At 42.1% G+C, this 19,520-nt stretch overlaps 1 protein-coding gene across 1 annotated transcript in view; it reads right to left on the minus strand.

The window, feature by feature from the left end:
* The window catches only part of LOC146677028 (uncharacterized), a 36,132-nt gene extending 17,361 nt beyond the window's left edge, over positions 1–18,771 (minus strand). Inside the window, exon 1 of the mRNA XM_085429304.1 lies at positions 18,612–18,771. Within this exon, the coding sequence (XP_085285430.1) occupies positions 18,612–18,771 (160 nt within the window). The remainder of the gene's footprint in view (positions 1–18,611) is intronic.
* Positions 18,772–19,520: the final 749 nt, after the last annotated feature.

A 19,520-nucleotide genomic window follows, 5' to 3' on the forward strand; every position in this document is an offset into this window, starting at 1 on the left:
CCTCCTCCTCCTCTCCCCTCTCGATTTCTTTGTGCATGAAAGAAAGAGAGAAAGGGGATGAATGCTCTCTGAAGTGTCATCCTCTTTCCTCGTCTTATGAAACAGGAATAAGTGGCTGGTTGAAGTGGAAGGAGACTCTGTTGGGGTGAATCTAATCCGATGCGTGTTTTCTGTGACGCTACATCACCTGCACTGCAGCCCAAGGCCCTCATTACTGTCACCACCTGACTCGCTCTGAGTCTGTGTGTGTGTGTGTGTGTACACGAGGTTTTATGCCAACATGTGGAAATGAAATGGTTATAAATTCCTCAAACACCTGTGCTGTAAGCTTCCATCAGAATGCTGCACAGGTTTGAAGCACACTTCAGGAAAACTGGACCTAAAAAAAACTTCTTGGTACCTGAAGCCGACTGGCTAGGACTAAAGCCACTTCCTTTTAAGAGCACCTGGTCCAGCTTTGGACAGAGGCAGAGGACTGATCCACTGATACCAGCGCACAGGAAGAGACTGGGAATCGTTCTTTTATGTGTAAGGTATAAACATCAGTTTTGCTCAAACATTGACGGCAAACTGCCGTCTGGTACAGTTGCACTACTTTCTTCTTGCCCCGCTGTCAGTCTCTTAAATATCATTTGAATCGATGATAGCTTCATGTATTGTGTGCCTGCAAGAAAACAAGCTTTGGCTTTATAACAAGTGTTACACCAAACATAACGAGAGTGAGAAAAGCTGACGGGGAGCACCACATCATCTCGGCTTCCACTATGATGAATGGTGTTGTCAACATGAAACTGAATTCATTACATCAGCCTGTCACCGATACATGATCAGCTTTTTGAGTCAGGATCAGACTGATATCCAATCCAAGGATTGAACTGGTGCATCGCTAACTGTCTAAAACATCCTCTGACTAAAGTCTGATGGTGCAGACAGTCAAGTCTTAGAACTGAAACATATTATGGAGATGCAAGGTGAAGCAATGGTAATGCTATCCAGACTTCCAGCAACGTTTTATATTTATATTCTAAATAAATAAAGTTACTGTGTTTTAATGCACTTTGAACTTTGTTTTTCATAATGAGATGACAAAGACTTTCTGCTGAATTTTAATCCATCTAAGTCATATATCAATCCAAAGAGGCACCGCAGATGTGGAAGGCAAACAAAGGTTTTTCACATTCTGCAACTACAGGCCTGATTCTTCGACCCACGTTTACACTGGGTATTAGAATGCTCTCTGTATCAGTAAAACAACTCAATGCAGGAGTAAACTGTCACAGAGCGCTGCCATCAGCCCATATGTGTAGGATCTCTGTCATGCAGCGTGTTGATCATTAAGCAGGTGGGAAAAATAATCCACCAAGCTCCACCTGTTGGTGATATTTCCAAGCGCCCAGCAAACATCCATCGGACAGCAGTTCCTCCATCTGGACACTTTGTTCTGTTGCACGATGTGTCGCTGCTGGCGGCTTATTAATCTCTAGCTCTCTTCCACAGCATGTGTTTTATCCTGTCTTCCTTCTCTCACCCCAACCAGTCGCAGCAGATGGCCCCGCCCCTCCCTGAGCCTGGTTCTGACGGAGGTTTCTTCCTGTTAAAAGGGAGTTTTTTGTTCCCACTGTCGTCAAAGTGCTAGGGGGTCATATAATTATTGGTTTTTTTTCTCTGTATGTATTATTGTAAGGTGGAGCTGACTGAATTGAACTGAACTGAAATATACCACACACTCATTACCCAGAATTCCTGTCACTTAGGAGCTTCTTGGCTCCTTTATATTTTTCTTTGTTGTTGTTTTAAGATGAATTTCCTCTGTTGCGTTCTTTAAGGTCCAAATCAGCCTGGGAAACAACATTTGCTCTGCGATTGACCTTTGCTGTCACATGACCTGCTGACTCAGCAGATACGCATATTTACATATATACACACAGAGCGTACTGATGACCTCTCAAAAGACAAGCATGACCCCATTACACCACTACACCACAGCTCACTCTCTCGCTCTCTGCCCCTCCCGCTCCATTTTTAGAGTAATGAGTCATTTATTGATCAGTGGGAGAATACAGCAGTGACTGAGGCAGAGCTGCAGCTGACATTTCTATTCATTTTCCCTTTGTGCTCCCCAGAACATAAAACAAGATACAAGACATAAAAATATGTGACAACTAGACAAGTAACACACTCGCTCAGGTAAGCAAAATTTTGGAACATAGATAGCCCCAGTCATATTTACAGAGAATATTTATATCACCTTAGTTAGTGATAACAGACATATCAAAACAAAGAAAAAAGTTTTTGAAGTTGCTAGAAACCTTGCTAAAGTTGCAGTTATAGCTGCTAGCAGTCTGTTAATCTTCTGCTTTTCAAATCGGAGTCCTTCAGCTGGACCTCTGGACCACATTTGTCCTGTCAGAATGGACTGATAACTGAGAACAGTTATGGCAAGAGAGGTCACATGACCTCTGGTCACATGATGAATCAATGGTATCTCCAGCTAGCACGCTTGCAGTGAAGAAAGAATGCATTAACAGATAAACTGTGCAGATGTTTCCTGCTGCTCGGCCAGCTCCATTATCTGCCTTAATGGTCAGAGCGTTCTCACTCCCGAGGCGTAACATGTCGACGTTTTGTCACGTCCCGCGGCGTTCCTGAGGAATGCGAAAGGAGACCTTCGGCGTTCTTATGGTACGCGGCGGGTTATGGCTGGAATCCAGTGCAATGACGCTCCCGCGGTAATGGACGTTCCAGCCCTGTATTCCAGCCCTAAACCTAACCTTATCCCTTGCCCTGACCATAACCTTATTCCTGACCGTAACCAGGACTTTAATGATGTTAAATAGCGTGTTTCTAAGCGATTTGAAGAAAAAGAGCGAGCATGTGTAGATTCATTCCAGACGGTTCTCATATTTCCTCTTTTTTCCGAGGTCGTCATTTAGGAACGTGGTGGGTAGCCGAAAACGTAATATGGTGACGATTTGTCACCTAGCGTAAAATGTTACGCTTTGGGAGTGAGAACGGGTTGTAATGGTAGTAGTAGTGGTGTTGGTGGTAGCAGGGTGCAAACAATAAAGTGTTAGGTGTTTACGCAGACAAGATTTTTGTACGGTCTTGTGTGCTTCACTTCATGTCTGTAAGAGGTGGAAGTACTGTACTGTATTAAGCTGCCCACAAACATGAAACATTATGGTTTACTTATCTAGTTTGCTACCATTCAGAGAAAGCAGGCAAAGTTCACAGTCCCACTAAAATTACATTCAGCACGATTCAAATAAATTTTATTCATACAGCACCAAATCACAACAACAGCTGCCTATAGGTGCTTTATATTGTAAAGTAGACCCTACAATGAAAAACCCAACAATAATATGACGCCCTGAGAGCAAGCACTTTGGCGACAGTGGGAAGGAAACCCCCCCCCTCATTCAGGTCAAAGTGTCATGGACCTGGGTCGGTGACCCAGTGTGTTTTTCTGTTTTGTTTTATTTATCTTTGATTTCATGAGGGGTCTTTGTGTTTCGGTTCTGTATCTTATCTTTTCCTGCCAGTGTGTTCCTTCTGTGTCAAGTCCGCCTCTCTTAATCTGTGTCTGTGCATATGTGTTGAGTTTCCTGTTTTATTTTGAAGGTCAGTGTCTCAGGTTATTGTATTCTGTTCTGCTTCACTCAGTCTCATCAGTTCTGATTTCGCCCAGCTGTGTCTCCCTCCTGTCTCCCATTCCCTGATTGCCCTGTGTGTATTTAAGCCCTGTGTTTTCCTGTGTGCATTACTGGTCTGTCTGTGTTACCTTCATGCGGCTCTTTGTGTTCCTCCATGCTCGTCCCGCTTCATGTACCTCTTCATGTACCTCCACTCTCTGTCTCCTTGTATTCAGATTTGTTGTTTAGTTCTTAGTTTTTCCCAGTTAAGGTTATTTCTCAGTCCCGTTCTCGCCACCCTCGCCTTTTGTTGTATGTTCCTCTCCACAATAAAGCTCACTCACACCACAACACTACCAGCACTTTGGGTCCTTCTTCCACACCCCGACACGGTTTGCCCGGCAAACCATGACAAAAAGTGATGCCTACTAAACAGTTTCATTTAAATATCAGCAAAAGGTCCAATGAAGACATTACACAACATTTTGCCTGGATTATTTTTGTTACTTGACCTCAGTGCAGCCTTTTATACTGACCATTGGATTTTAGTTAATACGCTTAAGACTGGTTTTGATCATATTTACCTGACAGGACTTTATATGTTGGGGTAAACACCTTCTCTCCCTCTCTAACCTGTCACACGGTGCTCCACGAGGTTCAGTGGACAAGCTCCAGATTATTTATGTGGGGTTCTTATCAAACACGCAGCTAGTCTGCCAGTCCAGTCTCATTTAGCTGTCTGTGTGGACTTGTTTAAAAATTGATTTAAAACTTATTTAATGAAGCTTTCTGTTTATTGATATTACCAGTAACTATTTTCATTGTCTTCTTTCCTTAATTTCTTTTTGTGCTGTATTGCTTTTAACTGTAGTTATGTATTTTCCATCATATTATTATTTTATTGTCATTATTCAGAGCTTTTCTGAACTTGATTGTTTGGCACTTTATAAATAAACTTCACTTACTTTACATTAATATTCATTTGTTAAATGCCTTTTACCGATGTTTGCTGATTTAATCAACTTTTAAAGAACTTATAAATAAAACATTTTAAAATGTGGTATTAATCATTTGTCTTCCACAGATGGATCCTGGTATGTGGTGTCTGGCATCTGATGTGTTGTCCTTTCTGCATGAGGCTGGAATGTACTGACCACCTGCTTTAAACATGAGAGATTATTACAGCTATTTTAGCTGCACTCCCTTTTAGTTTGACATCCAAACTGAAAGGGAGTGCAGGGAGATAATCTGCCTAAACTGCCTGTTCATTTTCAACCTGCCTGATAGTCTGACTGCTAGATACCTCTCTTTAGTAACGCCATCGTGTTCCAAGATGTCAAATATTAACTTGGTGAGAATAATGTTAAACATGAGAAAGACCTAAGTTGAATAGACTGGAATTACTCTTTAAAGTTAGGGATTTGAGGATTACGACCACGATAATGTGTGTGGTGTGAACACAGCCTTCTGAGGCTCTCAAGCAGATGAGTTTGACTGACCTCTGACTTGCAGTTTGAATTCTTTCTAGCCATCAGTGGCATCTATCAGGGGTTTTTTTCCCTCTCAGGAGCCTGATTTCATTCCAGCCTGCTAAGAAAAACCTGAATTAAAAAAAAAAAATCCACCTGGCTTATGAGACTGGCTGAAGTGTGCCATCTATTTGAGGCTAGGCCAGCTCTAAGGGGATCGAATGGTCACTGGCGAGGGTTTGGCGACTTGAAGCACAGACGATGACGCCGGCTCGGGGAGAAATCAGCGCCTGGAAGTGGCCCCCTGTAATTACTGGCCGCTCCGCTGGATGCTGATTGATGCTTCTTGATGAAGTAGCTCTGTGATTGAAGAGTAAAGACGCTCCAGGAAAATCTATAAGAGGCCTTTAACTGCTGCTGGAGGGGAGTGCCCGGATTGGCTGTCCTCCATTCTGCTGGTTAATCAGACCGCTGGTTTGGCCCCATCACGCAGCAGGCAAATGATCATCCCGGCTCATCAATCAGATCGATCTGGCACATGAAAGACGGGCACACAGGCGTGATCGCAGCTTTCCACCTGCTGTGATTTCACTTATCCCTGTCAGCTCTCTGATGGCCTAAATTTATTAGGACTACTGTTAGAACACTGGTGTGCTTGTTTTACTTTTATATACCGGTGTATATATATTTCCTCTGTACTGTGGATAGAGAATTGGCAGCTTTTAGAGAGTTAATTAACAGAAATGCCCCAAAAAACAGTATTATAATCAAACTGTTGTCAGAAATCATGTCCTTTAGCATGTGGAAAATGTTAAAATGATAACATGCGAGTTCACGCTGGCTCAAAACTAAACAACTTGGTGCAGATATTTGACATTATCACAGTGAATGTGATAATGTCAAATATCTGCAAGATGAACTTTTAAAGATCAAAGACCGATTTGTGACCTCTGGGGATTGAATGATTCATTATTCTCTAATATAACTCTGTACTCGCCAGCCACCATCCCAACAAACTAAACAGGGACCTAAACAATCTTTGGGTTTTAATGTTGTGATTTGTAGGTAAAAAAGATGCAGTCATTAAGTTCTGGGACTATTCCCATTTTAAAAAGGCAGGTTATCTTTTCATGAACTCATTTTAGATTAGTTAGTTATGGTGAAAGCTGCATTTGCACATTTTGAATTAACCACAGCAGAGAGCAAACATCAACTGAGAGCTGAATGCTGCTATGAGTTTGTCCTCAAGAGTGAAACTAAAGGAGAACATTGAGCACCAATGACTGGAACTGTGGTAACTGCCATAGTGCCACTGGTGTAGAGGAGACCACACCAACGCAATGATGCTGACTGTCTCACAAGCATAAACCTACTTCACCAAAGTAAAAATAAAAAGTTGGGACCTTGAAAAGCTGGAGGAGATACAGAGTGTGTTTCAGATACACAAGCACACACTGGTAATTCATGAACATTATCTTTTATTTTCATGCAGTGAGTGGTCTCTCCTTTGACTAGACAGAATGTCACTGTTTTAACCATTTATGCAACCAACCAACACCAGTGTTCACCAAAACTAAACTCGAAGCACAAAATAGACATGTTGGCTTGCGTCACCTCTGAGACTGTGTTTCTGAGCATTTTGAAGTTTAAATGTTGAAAGAAGCAAGAGATGAAAAGGCTGAAAATATATCTTATCTTTTCAGCTGAAAATCATGTGGTTACTCCTGACAGTCACACAGCATGTTGTCTGGCTTTTGTCAGAGTTTGTAAAGATAACTTGTGTTGGTGGGTTGGATGCATCACCTAGTCAACATCCATGGTATTGCATCAACGAGGGAGCAGTGACGTTGTTTCTTATATGGGTGATGGGTTTCCAGTTTTTGCTTGAACACCAGTCTCATAAACAGTCCCTAAACAGTTGCCCTACTGCTAGGATCAACCAAAAGACCTCACTGACTTTGGAATAACCCCTCTCAGAGCCCACAGAACCCAATGTCTTTGGCTTTTTAGCATTAGGAGCTCAGAAAGTGCAGTCTTCTGGGCTGTAATAAAAATATCTCACCTTCATCAGATCAGTACTTCAGGGTTTTTCCACAGTGCTATTCCACACAATCCACACGGAGCTCCGTGAGTATTCACACCTGTGCTGAGCCTGGCCGTGGCCTCCTGTCTCCTCTCCGCCTCGGCTTTCTTAATCAATGTGGCAGCTGCGTTTCTGCCTCTTCCATTCCCTCTGCTCACACCTCGCTCCTCTCTTCTCATTGTCATAATCACACGCAAGCCTGCCGTGACAGGTAGGTATTTGCACGAGATTAAGGCTGTAATATTTTGGCATTAAGGTGAATTAATACAGAAGTGAATATGGAAAATGCAGGTAATTACCAACTCTGAGGCGCTCTGAGACATTTTAGGGACATGTCAATGGATTTTCTCTTCCTGCTGTCTTCTTTACCCTCCACTCAAACGCCACCATCTTTTCATCCCCTGCTGTTTTCCTCTGCTTTACTGTTAATAGTGCAGCATCCCTTCAGTTCACACAGAGCCAGTATATGACTAGTTGAAAGCAATGATTATTACAGAGCAGTCCTTGATGGAGCTGCTTGGCTTAATGCGTGTAATTGCGGTGCAATTAAACATTGACACAGAGGCCTGTGAAACTGTGACCTTCTCGGCAGTTCGCAGAGGTGAGCGCACCATTTATGGCTGCTAGAGGGAGACAAAAGAGGAGGTTTGATCTGTCTGTAGGGTATGAAATTGTAGCAGACTCAATATAATGTGTGGGAGAGTGGAAGAACTCCTATGCAGTATCTAACTGTGTGTGCATGTGCGTCATTAAGCCCAATGCACTCCCTGACTCTGTGGCCACAGTGAATGTGCGGCATTTGCGGACCATTCACAGAGCAGTGTTACGTGCTTCACACCTTTGTGCAGAATACGTGCTGCAGGTGTAGCCACTAAAATTATACACAGCTATCAAGGTGGTGAGGTTTCTTTTAGGGGTTTTTTTGCGTTCTGCTTTTGGACCCTGTGAAAACTGTGAAACTTTGTTTTTCAGAGAGATCGCAGCATGGCTAACTAAAGTACCGACTGTAGACTGTGTAAAATAAACAACTCCCAGCTGATAATGCTAAAATAAATGCCAATACTAGAGTCATTTCCTGTGTACTGGTAGTTTACGTATGAAAATACACCAAAACTGAAAAAAAAGGAAAACAGAAGATCAGTCTGTTTTTATGTTTGCTGAGTGGATTCCCACACCTGATAAGCACCACTCCAAAGCTGCTCTTGTGCCTGGTACAGCCACTTTCACTGATTACAGTGAAAGTGCAAAGTATCTGCAGCATCTGCTCCGCAAACAGCACGCATGCATTATGTGTTCAGTGCAGCCATGAGGTAATACTTCACATCCCACATCATCAGTTTGGTGCTTTAGCGAGGATTGTGACCAAAAAGACTATAGCAGTCCTCAACTGGTTGTGAGTGCTTGCTGGATGTTGTTGGGCATTGCTTTGAAGACTACTCAGACAATTTTACCTAGTAACCAGTGGTTAAAAGGGAATCACTATGTGGTGAAGCTGGTTTTAAAAAAAGCAAAAGTGCTGCATTGAGAATCTTTAAAAAAAAATACTGTGGTTGCTGGTAGTTTGCTGCAGTCACCTTTGTTTCTTGGATATAGACCCTACAGAAACCTGAACATGAAGTTTGGAGTTTGACACAGAATATTGTCTCTCTACTGCCGTTGGTAAAATCCCTGATTAAATTTGCTGTTCAAAATAATCTTATGAGTTTTCTTCAAAGATAAACAGATGTATAACTCATACGATCACTGGGATAAACTGTTTCAACCGATACTAAACCAAAGTGGTTCTGCTTAACCCTCCCAGGTGGAGTCGAATCCAGCTCACACTGCGTGAAATAAGGGACATACCTCGAGCTTCTGTCATCCAATCCTATATTAATAACCAGCTAAAGTTACCACTACTATTTCCGGTTGGTTAGCCACCACCATTTTGTCCGTCTGTATCTGGAAGTCCCACAGGATCTTATCTCGGCCATTCTCGACCACCCTAGGGTGCATTCCCATTTTGACTTCAGGACTTCCAGGCCATACTCGGCACAGATGTTTCTGTATACTATGTGTAGCGCCTCTACTCAGCACCAGTACACACTCACTTTAAATAGAGACCCTAGACATCTTTCTAGGTTCAGGAGGAGGTTTTGTTTTGGAGACTCACAAAAGGAGTTGGCTTGGAAGTGAATAACTGGGACCTTTATTGCCTCAGTACCATTTATACACATATACAACACAATAACCCAAATTGCACACTAATAGTGCATTTTAAAGGTGAATACATGTAAAACAAAACAAAATAAAGACATTTAAATGGAAGATTTATACTGAACAGTATCAGAGCTCTTGGGAATGAATGAAACAGATTAAAGTGTTCCTGTTGTGACGTTTGAATTGTCCAGTCTGAATTGTCCTTTAAAGTCGTTGAAAACCCAAACAGGTGTACTGTAGGGGAATTGTCAGTGTGCAAACCCTATTATCCGGGTAGGAAAAGTAGTGCATAGGGTTTATCTGTAATCCAGGGTTGCTTGAATCAGTTTCTCAGGCAAATCCCACAATGCGATCGCATGGCTGGCCACACCATTTCACGATCATCCAGGATCTCATTTGGGCTGTTCTCGCCGTCAGTGGTTCTCCAGAATCCTTCTAGTAGTTCAAAAAAACCAATCTACACAAACAGTGCAGAACAATCAATTTCTTTTCCCATTTTGTGTTCTTAACATGAGCTCATTAACTTCTTTTCCAAGAGGTAATACTTCCTGCGCACTAGACGCAAGGTCGTCAGAACACAAGACTGCATCACAGCGCCCCCTTGTGACAATAACAGGCTATAGCCTTAGATTACAAAAAAGGATTTTGCAGCCCTGTATTTCACATGGGTTACATATGCCAGCTACTGTTATGGCGTTCCATGTATGCCCTCCCTGCTAGCATCTTGCATCCTGCTGTTATGTGCTGGATTGTCTCAGGGGCATCTTTACACAGCCTGCACCTGGGGTCTTGCCTGGTGAGATATACCCCAGCCTTTGTGGATCTTGTGCTCAGAGCTTGTTCCTGTGCTGCCATGATTAGTGCCTCTGTGCTGTCATTCAGTCAAGCTTTGTCCAGCCTGGTCATACATACTGTACTGGGGCCTGTCTTTCCTTGATGGTTCCTCCTCTTGCTCCTCTTTTTTGGGTTTCTGCTGCCTGAGGTATTCATTCAGCGAGCAATTGGTTGTGGCAATCTTCCTGATGTACTCGTGGATGTTTGTTGTCTCATCCTGGACTGTGATACTGACACTCACTAGCCCCTCAGTTCCCTCTGCTTAGTGTACAGTCTAAGGGTGCTAGACTCGATGTGAAATCCTCCATGCATGGTCAGGTGCTTCATTGTCTTAATGTCAGTGGCTTCTATCTCCTCCTTTGGCCAGCCTATTATCCCAGCAGGGTACTTGATCACAGGCAGGGTGTAGGTGTTGATAGCCTGGATCTTGTTCTTACCAGATAGCTGTCTCCTCAGGACTTGCCCGACCCTCTGCAGGTACTTGGTGGTTGCAGCTTTCCTAGTGGCCTCTTTGAGGTTCCCATTTGCCTGTGGGATTCCCAGGCACTTGTAGCTTCCTCAGTGTCTGCAATGTTGCCTTCTGGTAGTTCGATCCCCTCAGTTCGACTACCTTCCCTCTCTTCGTTACCATCCAACTACACTTCTCGAGTCCGAACGACAAGTTGTTGCTGTACATCCTGGTGGTGTGGATCGGTGAATCGATGTCTCGTTCACTCTTGGCATACAGCTCGATGTCACAGCTGACGATTGCTCCATTCTATAAATGCCCTGCATTTGTATAGCACTTTTCTAGTCCCTAAGGACCCCAAAGCGCTTCACACTACATTCAGTCATTCACCCATTCACACACACATTCACGCACATATAGTCTGCCTATTCACTGCTAAAGTCTATTCTGTATACTTTGGTGTACTTGAACTATTTATCTATTTACCTCAAATTGACAGCTCTTGGCTCATCTTCTATAATAAAAGTCCCTTAACTAAATATGCATGATTTTTGTCATTTGTGGGGAACTTATTCCATTTTTCGGGGTTTTATTCCTTCTGTGGGTAGTTTTTTAGGATTTTGTGTAAAAGGAATCTGTCATGGGTAGTCACTATAATCCCCACTGCTTCCAGAGTTCCATTAAGTCCAATATTCACAGTGGAAATGCACAATGTTGAAGTGGTTGGTGGTGGGTCAGTTATGCAGTATACCGTGCAGTTCATTTCAAGACCAGTTGCGAAGCAAGTTTTGTGAATCACACAGCGCTCAGCTGGAACACCCAAACCCAGGCTGAAAATCTTTTTTCCAACTTTTATCTTAATTAAATTACAGTCGCTTTAAAAGTAGCTTTCACAAAGCAATAGTAATCACCCCCTTCCTTTGTTGTGGTCATTGCACATGAGCATCACTTGAGTTAGAACCGATATCTCAGATGTAGATGGGTTTTACTCTACAGCAGGGTCTGTGTTGTGAGACGCTGTTTTGTGACACCAGAGCAAACACAGCAGGTAAAGAAGGGGCACGTTGCCTCGCTGTTACTGCAAAATCATTTCCTCGTGCATTTACATGCAAATTCGCTCCTCTGCTGCCTCTCTGCAGCCACAATGGAGCTCAGCAAATCATTGTCTCATCACAGAGAGATGGATTTCATCCCCGGGCCTCGCGCATGTGGAAGGAAACCTGGCTGAATTCATATATCGAGCTCTCTGCGGCTGCCACTGAGCCAGACTCCTCGTCTTCCATCATGGAGGAAGGCAAACAGCCTGGGCCCTTTAGCATTTGTGCAAATGTCAGAGAAAAGGACAGATCTCGGGAATTAACAGCAGCAGAGGTGGGGGAAGCCAAAAAAGAGAAAAATTCTCCAGAAGAAATGGATGGACTCATTGTGCCAGCCTTTGGCTTCTCCTCCACAGAGAGAAATTCATCAGAGGAAGCTTTGAGCCCAAAGTTAAATACAATCGTGAAAACCATAATGAGACCTTGAATGAAATATTTAGTTTAGAGAGCATTCGGAAGACGCTTTGGATGTTAACTCTGAAGGTGACTCAGATGATCTGAAATTCACTCGGCTCATGTTTAAAGTGACAGATGTATTACAGAAACAGAAGTCAGCCAATCAGTTTGACATGTGGGCTTCAGGTTCAACTCCCACACATGTGACACATAGGTAGAAATAAAGATATATCCCCTGAGAGGCTACAATTCATTTTTTCCTGAAACAAGTGAATCTCCAACTTCTTCTTTGTAACGTCCTTCTTTTGTTTTAAAATTCTCCTTTTCTGTTCCGTTGGGGTTAGACAGCAGACAATAAAGAAATAAAGAAATAAAGAAATAAAGAAAGAAATCAAGGTTTCAAACATGAACCACACATTACACACCAAACTTCCTCATTTACAACAACCTTCTTTGCCACTTCCTGAGTTATGTCCCATGCAACAAATCAGTGGACACTTCTATGGGTAGAAAATGGAAAATGAAGCCAACGTGCTCCCCAAAAAAGTAATTGAGTTATCTGACAAATACATTTTTTGTGTGGTTAATATTATTAACAGACTGTTGATGCCCATGCTGCAGTTTTAGTGAGGCTGTGGCTTAACCAATTAATCAATTAACTAGTACCACCTTGTTAAATATCAATCGGTTTATTTGTGAGGGTGGACTGGATTGGATTTTTGGATTTTTCTTGGATTTTTTTCTGTTTCCTGTTTTTTATTTACACACAAACTGTTTGACACTTTGCAATGACCCTGATGAAGGCTACAAACTGAAACACACTCATCATTTAATAAAGTTGTTCACTATTACTTTAGGTGTCGCTGGAGATGTAGGCTGCCAGAGGATTCCCATGATGCATTGAGTTTTTCCTTTCCAGTCACCTTTCTCACACACTATGTGTTAATAGACCTCTCTGCATTGAATCATACCTGTTATTAATCTCTGTCTCTCTTCCACAGCATGTCTTATCTTGTTTTCCTTATCTCACCCAAACCGGTCGCAGCAGATTGCCCCGCCCCTTCCTGAACCTGGTTCTGCCGGAGGTTTCTTCCTGTTAAAGGGGAGTTTTTCCTTCCCACTGTCGCCAAAGTGCTTGCTCATAGGGGGTCATATGATTGTTGGGTTTATCTCTGTATGTATTATTATACGATCTACTGTGCAATACAAAGCGCCTTGAGGCAACTGTTGCTGTGATTTGGCACTATATAAATAAAATAGAATTGAATTGTATTCACATCATTAGCTTATAATTGAACACGTAAGATACAGAGTGGGCGACATAATGCCAGAGTTTTGATTTTGCTGCCAGTTCATTATTTTGGGGTGTTTTTGAGAAGGATTGTCTATTATGTACTTTGTGTTCTTCTCATTATTTAGTATTGGTCCCCATTGTTTATTCTTGTTAGCCACTTCGTTGAGCATCTTCAGTTGTATTGATTATTTATTGTCTTCAGTTTGTTTCTTAGATTGCTTTTGGTGCATCTGTTACATTACTATTATGCTTATAATATTCCTTTCCCGTGTACAGCTTCTGTCAGTGATGTCCCCATGTTCAGTTCTTGTGTTGTTTTGCTGGTCAGGGGTCCAAGTGCCTTCCTATGTCTCATTATTAGATTTCGGATTCCCAGGTGTCTCCCCTTTGCCCTTGTTTATTTATTCCCTCAGTTTGCCTCAGCTCTTTGTCACATCATCCTGTTTCCTGTGTTCAGCCTATAGCTTGAGTGTTTCTGTGTTTTGTTTTGTTTTACCATCAATAAAGGTTTACTTTCTTTTGTTACTCATTTGGGAAGAATCTCCATTTTGAGTCCTTGGTCTTCACGTAACCTGACTCATCCATCTTTGATATACAGTTTGTGAGTAAGCAGCTTAATTCTACATTTCTGTTGTCATCATTAACATCAGATAAAGCTTATAATTAAAAATGGCAACAGAATTATTTTTTCTTCAAAATGTTTCTCTACTTCAGCGTTAACTTTTTTTGCATTTGAACTTTAATCCCAGCGTTTTATCACAGCAGAGGAAATTTCAAAGTGTGAGCCAAATTCCCTCCTAACACAGCCGTTTGTACCAGAGCTCTGCTCTAGCTGAAGACCAGTTTTTATTTTGCAGAAACAGAAGGTCGACAGCGAAGTCACGTCCCAGACTCCTACATGCAGGAACGATGATGCCTTCAGAGGGTTAAAGTTGAACGTGGATGGAAGTTAGCCAGGTACATCGTGGGGAAAACCGGCAGAGAAAACTCCGCGGAAAAGCCTGCTGCCAAATTCCTGTCAAACCCTGAAACCGATAACCGCTGTTGGAAAATAAAGAAGCAGGCTTCCTGATTCTCTCATCCTGTTTTGGCATTTCTAGACAGAACTGAGTCTCTGGTGGTGTTGTACACAGAGCAGAGCCTTCGTTAATCTTTGGTGACTTCAATGTTATCTCCAGCTAGCTGGGCGGGGCTTTCGGGGGGGCAGGGTGGGAACATTTCCTGCGGAGAATTTCTCATTTTGTGTTCGTACTGCTGCACTATTCAGAGTGCAAATGCATCCTCATTAGCAAGCTGCCAAAGAACACCTAACCATCGCACAATCAACTGAATTATGTTATCATCATTATTGGATTTTTTTGTCAGGCAAATGTCCAAAACTGAAGAGGGTGAGAGTTTGACCTGGCGTTCAGGGCCATTATGGACAGAAATCAGATGTGATCTCTGTTTCTGTTTGCAGCTCTGACTGATAACTCCTCTTAATTACTCTTCCTTTCTCTGTTTCTTTGGTTCCTTTGTCTCCTTCCTGACTGCTGACGTTTGCCCTTCAGCTGCCTCCATTTTCACTTTTCCATTAAAATTGAACAGAAAACGTAAATGAAGTTCAGATAATTTTGACACTAAATGGCAGCTAAATTGGATTAAACATTATCATCCAAACACTTTGAAAGACTGAAGATAGAATGTAAGGCTCACTTAATATGATCTTTGACGGAACAAAGAATGGTGCTCTGTGTGCGATGAGTGTTCATGCATCTTTGTCATGCATGCAGCTCCAGTCATGGTTGTTAATATAAAACACGGGAAGGTTTTAAATAATGAGATTAATGTATGGGAAAGACTGCTCTGAATGGAGTCTACTGTTGGCTCTGCGTGATGTCATAAAGAGTCGATATCTTTAAATCGTCATGTCTGGGACAAAAGCCCCGCCCACTTGCCGTTCAAACCCTTCTGTTTATGAATGGTGTCTAGTAGTAACCTAGCTTTATTAATAACAAATGAACTTTCGCAAATCGCTCTGACTGTGTTGTCTTTATTGTCATTTCTTGTATGATGTGCCTGAGATACAATGACATTCAAGCTGAAGCACACACAAAACTGTCCAGTTTGACCTGATAAAACTTGACTTTAATATTCATTTGAAACATCCCTGTGGGACCGGCCTCATCTCTCGGGCTTCAAACAGGCAGCAGAGGAGGAGGAGAGGCTGACGAGTGTGAAAGGGAAAAGGATGGACACCGGTCAAAGCATGGGGAGGTGTGAAAGGTGCAACAGGAGGGAGTGAGGCGAGGAAAAGTAAATGCACAGAGTGCATTACAGAGTGTAAAATGTCACATCGAATTTCTGCTCTATTAAAAAGAAGTATAAGGGAGAGAAATAAGAAAATAGAGATAGATGGAGAGTTAAAGAAGACTGAGTCAAATCTGGGGAAACATAAAAATAAACTCTAGATATTTAGGAGGATGTTTCACTTTAATACTAGACAGGATCCACTGATATACAAAAATCTCCAATATGATGCTTCTTTGTTTTCAAATTGAGTCCAGAGTGAATGTAAGACAGCAGACGGAGCATAAACAGGAAGTTGTAATCTGGTTTCAGGTGTAGCTGCAGTGATGTTAGCCAGATGTCTCCGAGCTAATCTGGGCAAAATCAGTCAGTGAAATTCAATAAAAACTGATCTGGGAAGCATCCAGCCTGACAAGCTTCAGCCTGGTTTGTCATTGTATTTACATCTTTAGACCCAGTTTCAGGTAAAGTGTTTCCTCTCAGATTTCACCTCTGCATGGAGATATATGAATATTTGCATTTTATAGTTGGAGAATGTTTGGATGATGTGCCCTACATGTAAGAGACCGTGTATTGTTATCATAGTGTGCTGGCTGCTGGTCTATTATGTATAGAGGGCGAGGGCACGGCTTTCACATAGGCTGAATCTCAGTGAACCCTAGCCGAAGAATTCTTCATGTTCTCTTTTCTTAGATGTGATCCTGACGATGCGATGGCTCCTTAAAAATACTCTGCTTTGAAAGTCATTTGCATGATTTTAGCATAAACCCTAAGAAGTGACATGAAATGACGTGTATGTCTTCACTCTGAAAAAAAAAATCTTGGATTTATGAATATGCAAATAGTTTCCCTTTCAGCTCTTTAGATGTGTACACAAATCTAACCACTGATTAACTGCATAAACTTCACCAAACGTGCACCGGCTTCCAGTTTCTGTGTCACTCCTGGGCAGGCTGAGACCCCAGCAGTGTTTGGGATGCAGTTAAATTCTCTAAGATATGCACATGCTGTCCTTTGGCTTTGTGCTGTGATTGTTCACGTTTAAATGTCAGTCACAGCAGCTACAGTCACCCAGTATATCCATATATTCTTCATAGTTTGATTTTGATCATTCCTTTTACTTCACCCTTATTTAAAGTGTTTATTAACCCTAGAACACTGTCGCTATAAATTGTAACACCATCACTAATGCCGGGTGATTTTTACCCAATATAATATACCCAACAAAAAGTACTTGTCATCAAAATATATACAAATAGGACAACACATGAAAAATTAGAGTGGTCTTCTTTTATTTTCAACTGTGCCATGTCTAACAAAATGAAAAAAAAAGTGTCATGGGGGGACCCTAAAAATGCTTCAAAATTACTGAAAAATTAGGAATTCGAGAACAAACAGATTCCTAAACAAAAAACAAAAAATAAAAAAATAATGACACTGGAAAGCTGGTCTTTGGTCCACCCATTCTTGGGACATTTGAGACGTCCCTGGTGAAGGCACAGTCTCCTTGACATGCTAACAGCTGCAGGAGAGAGAAACAAAAAAATTGCATTTTTTGAGTGGGTAAAAATGACCAGTTGACTAAAATATTTTTTTCACCATATGGATTCTCTTGGAAATCACCACTTTGTGATATTTATTCTTAACCACTGCACTAAATAAGGATAACATGCAAATTCCAGGACCACTCTTACTTACCTATTCCTGACATGCAGTCCATACACGCAGGGTAGTAATGGCGTGAACACACTTCCTGTCCAAGCCTCACCTCACCAGCACACCTCACCAAGGGACTACCACTGGTCCTGCCTCACCTGCAAGAGTGACACGTGTATGGATGTCGAGCACGCTACAGGTAAGGACTCTGAGTTGACATGAGAGATTTGAAGAGGGGAGCCTCTCCTCTACCAATGGTTTGATGAGTGCCAGTGCCAAAGCCTGTATATAAGGCCTCCTCTGCATTTGGTTGTCACCTCTTTATTGTAGTCTCATTGCGATTGATCCACGAGTTCATCACACCAACACTGATCACGCCATCTCTTGGTTTTTCTTTCAGAGCCATAGTGAACACACATCTAAATGGTAAATTGACTGATTCTTATATAGCGCTTTTCCACTCTCCCAGAGTACTCAAAGTGCTCTATGCCACATTCATCCAATCACACAAGCACTTTCTTCTATACTTAGTGCTTCCTAACTACATTCAGACTCCGATGGATGCATCAGAGAGCAACTTGAGGTTAGTATCTTGCCCAAGGATACTTGACATGCAGACTGGAGGAGCCAGGGATCGAACCACTAACCTTCCAATCAGCAGGTGACCTGCTCTACCTTCTGAGCTACTGCCACCCAAAGTATCAACAACTCCCTTTGTTTGGTTGTCAAATTCAATCACTTCAGGCTTGCGAGTGGGGCCTATGCCTGGTAGTGTGTGCATGAATAACAGGAGCAGGACAACCTTCTTTTTTGAAGCTTTGTCAGGGAGGAAGGACACCAAGGTTATTTCTTTGGTGAATGCACTGGAGCCTGGCATGAGATTTTCTTTACCTTTTATCTCCCTTCTGTTTGCTTTTACTGTGCCCACAAGGGTCATGCCACCGTTCGGCAGCAGATCGGTCGCTAACAGTAATCAGCCAACCATTTCCAACTTAAACAAATTTACCTATATGTTACTCATTAGCTGGGATGCCAGAGACACTAAGCCTGTGAAAGGATGACAACTGTAGTTCACAAGGGACAGTAAATATGGTGAGCCTGAATGTTGTCACCCTTGAAATGCGCCGGATTTTATACACTAACACGATCACTGGCTGAAATCCACCCAAACACATGCCATTTTTTTTGCCATCTAAGATAAAAAATAATGTCACCTGATGTGACACTCCCTCCTTCTCTTCTCTCCTCTCTGCTGTCATCCCATTTTTCCTCTTCTACACCACGCCTCCATCTCCCTTCCATTATGTCGTCTTTCTTGGTGGCAGAGGTGGAGAACTGGATGATGCTGGCAGAGGAAGATGGACAGGCCGACATGCTGCCAGTTGTCACCCTTTAGAGTCCCGCTCCATCTTAGTTCTGCAAATCACTGAGTGGCGTAATGAAATCCAAGGGCTGCCTCACTGTGACACACTGGGAGAAGGATAACGACCTGCCAATGAGGCGACAGATCTGGAGAGATTCTAGATATGAAGGTGATGATGTGAAAGCCTGATGCTGATTGTTACAGTAAACACTCCTTACTCTGATCAGATTTAAATGAGGTGATTGATCAAAAGCTGCAACGATGAGGTCCCACACACGAATGATAATGAATCTGTTCCAGTATATAGATATGTGTATTTTTCAGCTCCTGTTTCAGCTCAACAGATTATTGACGCAAAATGTTGTCTGCTGTAGCAGGAATCAGTCTTCAATAATCAGCCTGTTCCTGGCCCAGAGTTTTATTTACTTCAGCAAACAAAAAAAGAAGAAACCATTTTTTTTAAATAGAAAAACTGGCAGAACAACAGCAAGATTTCACAAGACAGAAGTAAAAACACACCCGAACACCCAAACTGTAGCTGCTTATTGTTAATATTAACTGTCAAACCTTAATATTTATTTTTGTCCTGATTTGTTGACTTTCAAATTCTGAGAAAGAAACAAAAGAAGATGCTTTGTGGATTTTTCTCTTTTCATTGCAGCCTTGAATATATAAGTTCTTATATGCGTACTGAAGAGCATTAACCAACAAAAGACTTTGCTTGATGGTCTGGCTGCTTGAAATCTTTAACCACTAGCTT

This window comes from Rhamphochromis longiceps, linkage group LG2 (assembly GCF_057381845.1).
Source record: "Rhamphochromis longiceps isolate RC_006_pf linkage group LG2, R_longiceps_female_GT1.1, whole genome shotgun sequence".
Taxonomy (NCBI): Eukaryota; Metazoa; Chordata; class Actinopteri; order Cichliformes; family Cichlidae; genus Rhamphochromis; species Rhamphochromis longiceps.